This window comes from Gossypium raimondii, chromosome 9, assembly GCF_025698545.1.
Source record: "Gossypium raimondii isolate GPD5lz chromosome 9, ASM2569854v1, whole genome shotgun sequence".
NCBI classification, from domain to species: domain Eukaryota; kingdom Viridiplantae; phylum Streptophyta; class Magnoliopsida; order Malvales; family Malvaceae; genus Gossypium; species Gossypium raimondii.
The window spans coordinates 42,615,571-42,626,131 of NC_068573.1; the positions used below are offsets into that span (position 1 = coordinate 42,615,571).

At 36.4% G+C, this 10,561-nt stretch overlaps 2 protein-coding genes and 2 non-coding genes across 5 annotated transcripts; 1 reads left to right on the plus strand and 3 right to left on the minus strand.

The window, feature by feature from the left end:
- Positions 1-571: 571 nt before the first annotated feature.
- On the minus strand, positions 572-665 carry LOC128033016 (small nucleolar RNA snoR27). Its single transcript, XR_008189352.1, has one exon. It is a non-coding gene; the product is annotated as a small nucleolar RNA snoR27 (small nucleolar RNA).
- Positions 666-860: 195 nt separating this feature from the next.
- Positions 861-951, minus strand: LOC128033015 (small nucleolar RNA snoR26). The gene has a single exon (XR_008189351.1). It is a non-coding gene; the product is annotated as a small nucleolar RNA snoR26 (small nucleolar RNA).
- Positions 952-2,167: 1,216 nt separating this feature from the next.
- Positions 2,168-4,044, plus strand: LOC105799916 (fructokinase-like 1, chloroplastic). Its single transcript, XM_012630738.2, has 2 exons — positions 2,168-2,983; positions 3,234-4,044. Exons 1-2 carry the CDS (start codon positions 2,234-2,236, stop codon positions 3,924-3,926), a joined length of 1,443 nt encoding a protein of 480 aa, XP_012486192.1. The 5' UTR covers positions 2,168-2,233; the 3' UTR covers positions 3,927-4,044.
- A 345-nt stretch (positions 4,045-4,389) lies between these two features.
- Positions 4,390-7,955, minus strand: LOC105799915 (O-fucosyltransferase 19). 2 transcript variants are annotated; one of them, XM_052620921.1, is made up of 9 exons: positions 7,224-7,955; positions 6,936-7,008; positions 6,792-6,856; positions 6,588-6,676; positions 6,376-6,508; positions 6,048-6,280; positions 5,489-5,965; positions 5,152-5,409; positions 4,390-5,078 (listed from the first exon to the last, which is right to left on the minus strand). In XM_052620921.1, the coding sequence occupies exons 1-9, from the start codon at positions 7,773-7,775 to the stop codon at positions 5,048-5,050; spliced, it is 1,911 nt and encodes a 636-aa protein (XP_052476881.1). In that variant the 5' UTR covers positions 7,776-7,955; the 3' UTR covers positions 4,390-5,047. The 2 variants fall into 2 exon arrangements, with proteins under 2 accessions (XP_052476881.1, XP_052476880.1); XM_052620920.1 differs by having other exon boundaries at positions 6,792-6,862; positions 7,224-7,954.
- Positions 7,956-10,561: the final 2,606 nt, after the last annotated feature.

A 10,561-nucleotide genomic window follows, 5' to 3' on the forward strand; every position in this document is an offset into this window, starting at 1 on the left:
CAGGTCATATTTGTTTTTGAATGTTATAAAATTTCAGTGCACATGGTGAAGGATCTAAATCTAGTACTTAACAGACCAATAATCATTCCAAAGTCAACATCCAGTTCCCCAGCAGTTAGTAAGATCGAAAAAGGGCTTCTCAGCATGCTGCATGCTGCATGCAACTGCACATGGTTGCTACAATTTCCTAGTTCGATAGTACCTGCAAAGCCTCAAATTGATCCTAAAACGAAGATATAAACAATGCAAAAGATAGATTCCATTTAAACAAGATATTGGTTAAATATGGACTTTTATATCTAATCTTTAATCAAATGCAAAATACAAATCATGTCCAAGTGATTAATGTACCCGTGAGTGATCAAACAAATCAAGTTTTGATGTAAATCTACAGGAAAAAGCAGGCATTGTTCATATAAAAAGTGAATGTCAACTGACAAAAACACTAATTTATCCATTAAGAGTGAACATGTTAACCCTTACTGTATTTGGACTAATAAACATAGCTCTAATGCTATTGAACTTAACCTGAAAGAGACGTATATATATGCAGTGAACATGTTACAAAAGGTCTGGATCTCAGAATGGAACATCATCTTCAATCCCTTGAACAGGAAGTTCGGATAGATGATGTCAGTTTTGAAAAGTAGCATCATGGATCCAATGCAATCATCTCACTAACCGTTGTAACATAGATCAACACTCGCAGGGGTTTCGATTTAAGCCGACTACCATAACAAAAGAAGAAAATTGAAGTTATTAGTGTTACCATCATTTCCTTTCAAAGAAAGTATTATCAGATTGGTAAGACTATGAAAGTAGCATCTTTAATCCAAAGAAAGATTTCGGAGAAAAGAAAAAAAGATCTCAGAGAGAACATGCCCATTTTATTTCTTGTGCGACAATCAAAGTGCAAGGATAATTCTTTTAGTATCTCCTTATTGATGCCCTGTTTTAAAATCTAAGTGCCAAAAAACAAAGAAAAACATACCAGTCATCCACTACTGTTATTCATTCACAACATGCAACCATTACCCCATCATTACATCAGCTTGATTTGCCTACCTGATTTCTGGCATCATGTTTGGCCATACACACGATATTTCTGTCTGGTTCACTTTTTGTTAATAAAGTAGAGCAGATAGAAGACTACAACCGCGACAAAGTTAGGCAAAGTTGAGTAACTGTGAATAAAAAAAAAGGACCTTCACATTAACATGGTAGACTCTTTCCTGAGAAAATTTTTAATAATAGTTACCTTTTATCGGTGGATGTCAAATGCCTCAAGTGTTGCACCCCATCCTATTAGTACAAACTGTCAAACAGGAAAAATGACATCCATGTATTAACCCAATGATCTGCCACATTAACCCTCGTTTAGTAAGGAACCTACCTTCATTCAGTATTGCTAACGCATTGCAAAGAACAGCACAAAATAAGGTTTAAGTTCTCAAATTCGGTACAAACACTGGGCCTCATATACAATAGTGAGAACTCAAAACTTCTTATTGGATTGGGGTATAATAATATCTTGCATTCCCTGTAAAATACTAGAAGGTGCTTGCAGTTGTTACTGCAATTATTGTGTCTACTTGTTGCAACATGATGAACAACAAGTAGTCGACAACCTGAGAGTTACTTGGAAGTTTCTGACTTTTGTATTTATCCATATGTTTTTCTGTAAAGGAAGCTTGATGCAGCATGCTTTAGAACTTAGAAGAGTCTCAGTTCAACTACATTTCAATCAATCAGGATGAGTGTCACATTGGATAGGCTTTTGGATTGGGTTAATTTTTCTAGATAAATCATCTCAGTAGTTGATGATACGTCGAAGCTACAAACCCTATTTATCAAAGCTTCACTTGATTGAGATTTATGAAAAATAGAAACCATTTCCAGTATTAGGAACTACAGAAGTGCATTTATCATATACCTTTTGAGTGTTTTTGGTTTTGTAGAGCTACCTTCAATTGGTAAGGTGAGTTGTGTGAGTGAATTCATTCTAAATGTACACAAGTGAGGCCGCAACAGTTGAGTGATGGGTCGAGCTTTAATCATTGATTGTCTTGTGGTTTTATAGTGGATTTATCATATACCCTTGGATATGTCCTGTTGTTTCTTACATGACCCGAAAATTAAGGCCCATAAAACATGACCCGATAAGGTTTATCAGACGAAGGACAAGGAACGAAAAACCCCAATGGATAAACCCTACAAGGTTTGAATCAGAAGAATGGCATCACTTCTTCAACTTCCTCACTCTTTCTCACCATTTTTAAACTCCCAGAACCCAAGAATTCAGTTTCTAAGTTCTGCGAAGGTTGAAGCTTTACCAAGAGCCTCAGTTGAAACCAACGGAGCCGTTGAAACTCCAAAACCAACTCGTCGAGGCAGGAAAAAGAAGCCAACTTCATCTTCCCCAGAAACTCCAACAGCGAAGAGAACAGGGCGCAAGAGAAAAACCCAGACTGAAAATGGCTCAGTTGAATCCGAAAGTGAGGGAGAAGAAGAGGAGCTATCGGATTTCGACGATGGCATGGATTTTCCGTACGATGAACCTCCTTTGATCTGCTGCTTCGGCGCTGCACAGAAGGAGTTTGTACCCACAGTTCGAGTGAACGAAGAGCAGATGCACCCGGACAAATACTCCACCTGGAAAATGCTTCAATGGGACCCACCGGAGTTCGGGAGGGCTCCAGGTGGGCCACCTTCCAACGTGGCGATATCCCACGTTAGGCTTGGAGGGAGAGCTGCATTCATGGGGAAAGTTGGGGAAGATGAGTTTGGCGATGAGCTTGTTTTGATGATGAATAAAGAGAGAGTGCAAACTAGAGGTGTTAAGTTTGATGAGAATGTAAAGACTGGGTGTACTTATATGAAGGTTAAGTTTGATGAGAATGGGAAGTTGAAGATGGAGACTGTTAAGGAATCTGCTGAGGACTCTCTTCTTAGCTCTGAATTGAATCTTGCTGTTCTCAAAGAGGTAACTTTTACAACTTTTTGTTGATCTTTATGCAATGAAATCCCACATAATATTATAGGAAAAGTTCCAAATTTTGTTTTTGGAACATTTTATGATGAAGTGAAATTGATTAGGCTGCTGATTGAATAGTGGGCACTTGATATTTGAATCTTTTATTCTCTTAATGTAGAAACCAGTTTGGTCTTAGATGATTGAAGTGAAACATATGATTGCATTGAATTTCTTGATTGAATATCCAACATTAATGCAGGCTAGGATTTTCCACTTCAATTCAGAGGTTTTAACTTCTCCTTCCATGCGATCTACACTTTTTAAAGCAATTACATGGTCCAAGAAGTTTGGGGGGCTCATATTTTTCGATTTGAACTTACCATTACCTTTGTGGAGATCACGTGACAAAACAAGGGAGGTGATCAAGAAAGCCTGGAACAAAGCAGACATCATTGAGGTATCAAGGCAGGAGCTCGAGTTTCTACTGGATGAAGAGTATTATGAGAGGAAGAGAAATTACAGGCCTCAATATTACGCCGAAAGTTTTGATCAAACCAAGAAAAGGCGAGACTACTATCATTATACACGCGAGGAAATCTCTCCATTGTGGCACGATGGACTTAAATTTCTGTTCGTGACTGATGGAACACTCAGAATACATTATTATACACCTTTGTTTGATGGTGTGGTTGTTGGAACAGAAGATGTGCTAATAACACCGTTCACTTGTGATCGAACTGGTTCTGGTGATGCTGTTGTAGCTGGTATTATGAGGAAACTGACCACTTACCCTGAGATGTTTGAAAATCAAGATGTCTTAGAGAGGCAGCTCCGCTTCGCAGTTGCAGCAGGAATTATATCACAATGGACAATTGGTGCTGTGAGAGGTTTTCCTACCGAGAGTGCCACACAAAATCTGAAAGAACAGGTTTATGTACCTTCAATGTGGTAGTTGAGAACCAGAAAACATGATATCAGGTTTTTACTGTTTTTCTATTAGACTATGAGGCTTTGTAACCAATGACTATTTATGAAAAGAGGAAAAGGCTGCATGAAATATTTTCATTCCATCTTGAGTGACTTTCTCCATAGGCAAAGCCTTTGCTACTTGTAGAGTAGTATTGGTCAATATGTTCTTGTGTTGAATTATATTTTCTGTAATCAGAAGTTTTCCATCTAAGATCCCATATTGTTTAAGCCATTGAAAATAGTGTCTGCCAGACAGTGGAGGCTGCCCAAGCCAAATTACTTTGGTAATATTATATTCAATCAACTTTTGTCTAGGTGTCTTGCTATTGATGAACAACCCCTTTTTCTTTTGGCCTTTTGCCGTTAATGTCTAGGAAATTTGCTTCATCTTCTGTTGTTTTCTGATTATCTTATAACTTTCTGCAATGTTAGAACATCTATGAAGGTGACAAAAGCACAAACTGCAGGTTATAATAAAAACAGAATCATGCAGGCCAACGAAAACGTCAATTCAAGCTTTCTGCCATTCGGCATGCAATGAATTACAGCTATTTCCTTGGAACTTAGGCCCATAGGAGGAGAATGAAAAAGATGCATCAACATTTGAACGTTGGTTCTTCAGCCTTTTCTCTCTCCAATAATACTACTGGATAATATGAGCTAAAAATGATTGTATATCCAGCTGTTTGCCGGATTTCAATTCCCTTTTTCATTACTTTAAACCTGATATTGCGGCATAATCAATATGGAAAGGCAACTGCTACTTCTGAATTCATCTGATAGACTGCTTCATTGCATTGTAGCATTATTTTTGTATGAAAATGGAATATCAGCTAGGGAAAATCGAGAACTAGTCTCCGTTATGTAAGAGACTAATTTGGCAAATGTTATGTTTCTACAATCAAATTATTGAAAGAATAACGAATAAATCAATATCATGATTCCAGTGTGACATATATGGTCGTGTGCCTGTAGAAGTAGCCTGATTTGCCCCAGAATTATACATCATCTTCTCTGCTTACCTAAGTTGCTGGTTTCGGTCCTCTAACAAAAACTGAAATCGCTACCGTATAATTCAAGTGAGAAATCGGAAACCACAAGATTTCACAGCCTAGTAGGTGATTGCTGCAAGTCTCTTTACCAGGGGAAAGCACCAGAATCAAAGAATGTAAAATGCAGTGTATAATTCAACTGACACGATTGACTACCTTAAATACCGTCTTTGAACTGAACTCAAGGTCCGCTCAAGCTTCAGGCTGCTAGTTTGCTTTTCCTGGGATCTTTTGCAGATGCATCCAGGAAGAGGATTTGCATAAAAATTCTCCTCCAGTCGTGGTGACTCCCCCGGCTGTCTTAGGTACGGCGCTCCAAGCCTGTCGAAATGTAAACTCTTTACTTCCAAAGAAAACTCTTCCCAATATATTACACCCGCATCCAGCTGATCGATGAGTTTGACAAAATTTTGTCTGAAAGAAAATATATTATTGTTATGTCAGCTTCAAGAAAGAAATTGTGCATGCGTCCAACATCCTAATATGAACAGACCTGTCGGGGTTGATTGTCTTTCGAAATCCTTCAAACCTTCGGTGACCCTGCGTTGCTTTAGCCATATTCCCATCATAGGTATAAACAAAGACATCGCTTTCAAATGCCACAATATAATCCAATGCAGCTAGGCGATTCTGGTATGGCTTGACCAATTCCAACTCTTCCTCAGTTGCCAAAGTAGAATGAGAAAAGATATTTGGATACTCGGCACGTAATGTTGCCATGCTATTGCTGCCATAAATTTCTCCGGCAACAATATAGACAGGCGTGGTGGAAGGGTAACCCATTGCCTTGAGAAACATGGCTGCTTCCCTAGGGGTCATTGGACATCCCCCTTGGCTTCGCCGTTCTTCACTATCTATCTCTTTCTCCTTCCAATGTTTGACATTGTATCTCATTACCGTGAGTTCATCACCTTCTTCAGCAGTAAGGTTATGGATGCAGCCCGTGAAAGCAAGCATATCTTTCTCATACCTGCAATTAAGATTCGAGTTTGACTGTTTGGCTTTGACACTTCATAAGGAGAAATACTACTAGATGGCAGTAATGACAGTACCTTAAATGTAAAGCAATGTATGGCTCATTATTTTTCCTTAGTCTGTCAACTAAAGTCTGCCCAAGATCCTCTATCTCTTTCGTATAGCGGAGAGCCTCATAATTGGCACGGCACCTTAGCCTTTGAATGGAGGTTGCAAGGCCATTATCAGCGAGCCTCGAATCAGTGTGAGTGAACTTGATCACCTTATGTCGCTTTAGTAACGGAAGCACCTCCCTTCTGTAGTAACTAGCCTGCAAATGAAGCCATCTAAGACACCGTTCCACTAACAGAAAATCAAATGAAGAATTCATCATGCATTTAACAAATTTCAAGTTTTTTTCCATACCTGTGACCAGGAAACAGGAGCCATTACAAAGGGCTTCATTGTTCTGTAACTAAGGGGTAGATGCTCAACAATCTCAATGTCATCTTTCAGCACATTGATGAAGTGCTTCCAGTCAAAAATATCCTTGAAATCACTGTGCAAAATTTACTATGAAAAAATTTAACATTTCTGAATCTCACGAAGAAAAAAAACTGATATCAAACAATTACAACCTTGGGTCTTTCCAAAATGAATCATGATCAAGAGAAGGAAGAACCAAAGTGGCATTCATTATCCTGGCAACAGCAACCATATCACAAATCTGTAAATCAATAGAGCCAAAATATTATTAGCTAATGAAATTATTAAAAAGCTAAAAATTAAAACCAAAGGCCTTGTTAAGTCTAGGAAACAAAGTTGTCAAGAGTTAAACTTACTCCCGTTCTCATTTGATTTAGTCCACCATTGGCATGAACGATAATATAGCCATTAGTCTTTGATCCTGTCCCTTAAGTGAACTCAGGGTATTAATAAAAAATACATATGAAATCCTTACAAGTTGAGGGAGGAACATGACATACTTATCCGATTCTTAGGTCGGGATACACATTGATGATAATTGTCACTGTCTGGTTTCCTCCAAATTTCTGGGGTCTGCAAAAGAAAAGAAAAAAAGGGTAAGAATTTTACTGCGAGCTATAGATTTCCATAGAAAGGAAGTCAAAGAGACATCACACATAATATTCATGTAAATGCACAATTGAACGTCATCGCAGAACATAACACCAAGTAAACAAAGGGTCAAGATGAAGTAAGCCAAAGAAAGTGGAAATCAGCTGTTCAATATTGATTCAAAAAGAAATACGGACCCTTTCAATAACGCCTTTAGGCATGGAGTGTTCAGCTTGGGATTCTACATTGGTCTCGGCAATAATGTGTTGGGCCAAGGTCCGATCCTCTGTGAACGTTTGCAAGATCAACAAGCCGTTATCTCTTCCCCATTTGGCGTGATTACTGAGACGCGAGGCTTTGAGAAAAAACAAAACAACCGCCACCAACAGCAGAGCTGAGAGGATGTTACGGCCAGCGTTCCTGCCGGATCTTAAACTGTGAGCCATAACAAACGCCCAATGACACGTATCAGAGACCCAAGAGAATAATGACAATAACTTCCTGCGAAGCAGCAGATTCCTTATCATGGATTGCAAGAAATGGGACCCGCAGGAGTAAGGAATGTAGCCGTTGGGGTTGTCGGCCTCTTCATCGTTATAGGCAAGGGCGTGGTGGTCCGAAGACGAAGACGAGTTATTGCTGTCGGACTCCGGTGTTGTTGGAAGATCTGAGACCCGTCGTCTTGTAGTGGAGGGACAACCTAATACTGGGTTCCCGTTTGCACAGTCGCTGGCAACTCCCGACGACATGGCGTCGCCGGAAGTTTATGAAAAAAAGCAAAGGAAGAAGAAGAAGAAACAACTAGACGGAAAAGGATAGGAGAGAAAGGATTGTTCCGCAATGTTTGGCAGAAACAGAGGTGTGAAAAGATTTTGCTTTTTAAATATATTTTTTTGCCAGCCTTTCTGTTTATAATCTATACCATCTTATTTTATTTCTTCACTGAGAGAATCGGATGTTTTTTTTTCAGTGTGCAATCATGCCAAATATTTTATCGTCATTTGAAAAAGAAAATCGTAAATAGGGTATTTATTTATTTTTACTGTTTATAAAATTAAAATAATAATAAATAAAACATTTTCTGATTTCTGCTTGTGAATTTCTTTTATATCTATATAAATTGAATTATTGTTTTAGAAAATTAGAAATTATTTAGATTCTAAACTTTAAATATTTTTATTGAAATTTTATATTCTTTTTGTAGGTAATGGATTTGAATATAAATATTTATTATTCAAATTAATTTTAGTTTTACAGAATCAAATTTGAATATAAGAATCTATTATCCATTTGACTTTTAAAATTTTATGTTTTAAATTTGTTTGTCTTATTAAATTTGAATAGTTTGCAAATGTAAATTTTTATTTAATTTATATTCATATAATAAACTCGAATATAATAAAATAATAAATAAATTTAAATTTTAAAATATGTTTAGTATTAATTCCATGGTTAAAAATACTATGGAATTTACCACAATATGTAAATGAAAAACAAAGTACCTAAAATTTTAAAAAATTAAATTTAATATTGATAAAATTTAGATTTAGGAGTTGTATCCTAAACACTATCCTATTTACTTCCATATTTTATTTCCTAAATAAGCTTCCCCTTTTTAACCAAATCCATATAACTGTAACAGTTAGAGGTGCTGGGCGGTCTTGGATGGGGTTGTTTTTAGATCTAGATTGTTTTAGTTTGGATTTTTTAAATTTCAGTTAGATTTTGATTGTAATAATTAATTTTATTTTATGTAATAATAATAAAATTTTTATATAAATATCTTAATTTTAATAGAAATATTGCATATAATATAAGCTAAAAAATGCTTATTAGATATTAGACCTGATCATGGGTTAGGTCATCTGTCCAGGTTTGAAGACTCACTCGAAGAGTGGAAAGGTTCGGGCAAAAGTATAAGCTTAAAAATGGGCTTGAACAAAAAAATAAGACTCATTTTCTAAACGGGAAAAGCCTCGGATAAGATTTTTTAGCTCAGGCCTAACTCATCTCGGCCGAACCAGCATGAACTTTATATTTTACTGTCATTACACTATTGTATTGTTACTATTATGTTATTGTTGTTAATTTGGTGCATTATATTTTTAAAATTTATTTTTATATAAAAATAATATTTTTTTTAATTCAAATTAAACTCAAATTTAATATTTTTAATCTAGATCAAATTTGGACTTTTTTTTTTATCTAATTTCTCGATCAACATTTCAACTTCATATACTTGCGTTCAATACAAAGAAGAGAAGACACAGTTTAGCTAGGTCGCTAACTCATACATAGGTAGACATTTCATGTTCTCACATCATTAACATTTTAAGTCACTAAACGCATTTCATCTGAGTTCTCCATGTTGTTTAGAAGCAGAAACATGAAGCAGGGACCCTTCCCCAGATTCTTTTAGTTCTCCATTCAGTGAGATTGCCTGGCGTGGAAAATGAGGGGTACAAGGCAGCTGTTTAGCAATATTTACTGGCAGGTTCCAAGAACTATAATTTGCTCATGGAATCTTGGAATGGAAGTATGAATAAGGCACTAAACTTGTTTGATGCAATGACTGAAAGGAACATTAAGCTTAACATTGTGACATATTTGAGAAATAGAATGTTGCAATTATATGTGTAAAGAACTGTTGATAACATATAGTATATATTGATGGGGTTTTCCATTTTGGTGAGTATATATTTCAAGTTTATTTCATAATATTTTAAAGAACCTTTTTTGGGGTAGCATTTGCTTTTACAATCGAAAAAGAAACATTGAAAAACAGACTCATGTTTTTTTGCTATAAATTCTATCTTCTTGTTTCTTGCCTGACTTATCTTATTGAATAAGATACATACCCAACATCCTTGAACTTATCCCATCTAGGCTTGTCCCACTAATTTAAAATTTTTGTTCCTTGATAGTGAATCAAAGCAGCTCCACCTCGTTAATCAAAACAATGTTACAATCATCCAAAATTATTGCCTCCAAAGTTACTGCAAGTTTGCTGCTGTTTCAGCCTTCGGTCTACGCCTTTTTCAATTTCGCCGATTCAAATTACCATAGGTTATTTTGTAACTTCTTGCTGCTTTTGAGATTTTACTAAGTGATGTTATTTGATTTAATTTTTGCTTATTTCGCTATTTGCAAATTTGCTTTTATTGATCTAATGTAAAGTGCAAAAATGAGATAATTTAATTAGGAAGTTTGTTGTTACTCGTACAAATTTGGCCAAAGGTCCAAGAAATACAAATACTTGATATCTCTATTCTAACACCCATGGACAGTTACCACCTAATATCTTTGTTTTCACACTCACGGGCAATTACACCCCATGGACAGTAAACACCCGATATGCTTATTTATACTTGCTTATATATTCATATCTATATGAGTTTGAGAAAGAGAACCCGTGAAGGGTTCCCACACGTGGTTATACCTCCTTGCATATATGTATGTTCATATAATGTATATTGTTAAGGAGGGAACCTGCGAGGGACTCCCGCGGATAGCCACATCTGTTGTTTACATTTAT

Excerpts from the sequence above, each read along its gene's own strand:
- LOC105799916 (XM_012630738.2), top strand. The coding sequence starts at position 2,234 with ATGGCATCACTTCTTCAACTTCCTCACTCTTTCTCACCATTTTTAAAC. Across the intron at positions 2,984-3,233 it reads ATCTTGCTGTTCTCAAAGAG|GCTAGGATTTTCCACTTCAA; the intron begins GTAACTTTTACA and ends ACATTAATGCAG.
- LOC105799915 (XM_052620920.1), bottom strand. The coding sequence starts at position 7,775 with ATGTCGTCGGGAGTTGCCAGCGACTGTGCAAACGGGAACCCAGTATTA. Across the intron at positions 5,966-6,047 it reads TACATTGCTTTACATTTAAG|GTATGAGAAAGATATGCTTG; the intron begins GTACTGTCATTA and ends TCTTAATTGCAG. Across the intron at positions 5,410-5,488 it reads AAGACAATCAACCCCGACAG|ACAAAATTTTGTCAAACTCA; the intron begins GTCTGTTCATAT and ends ATTTTCTTTCAG.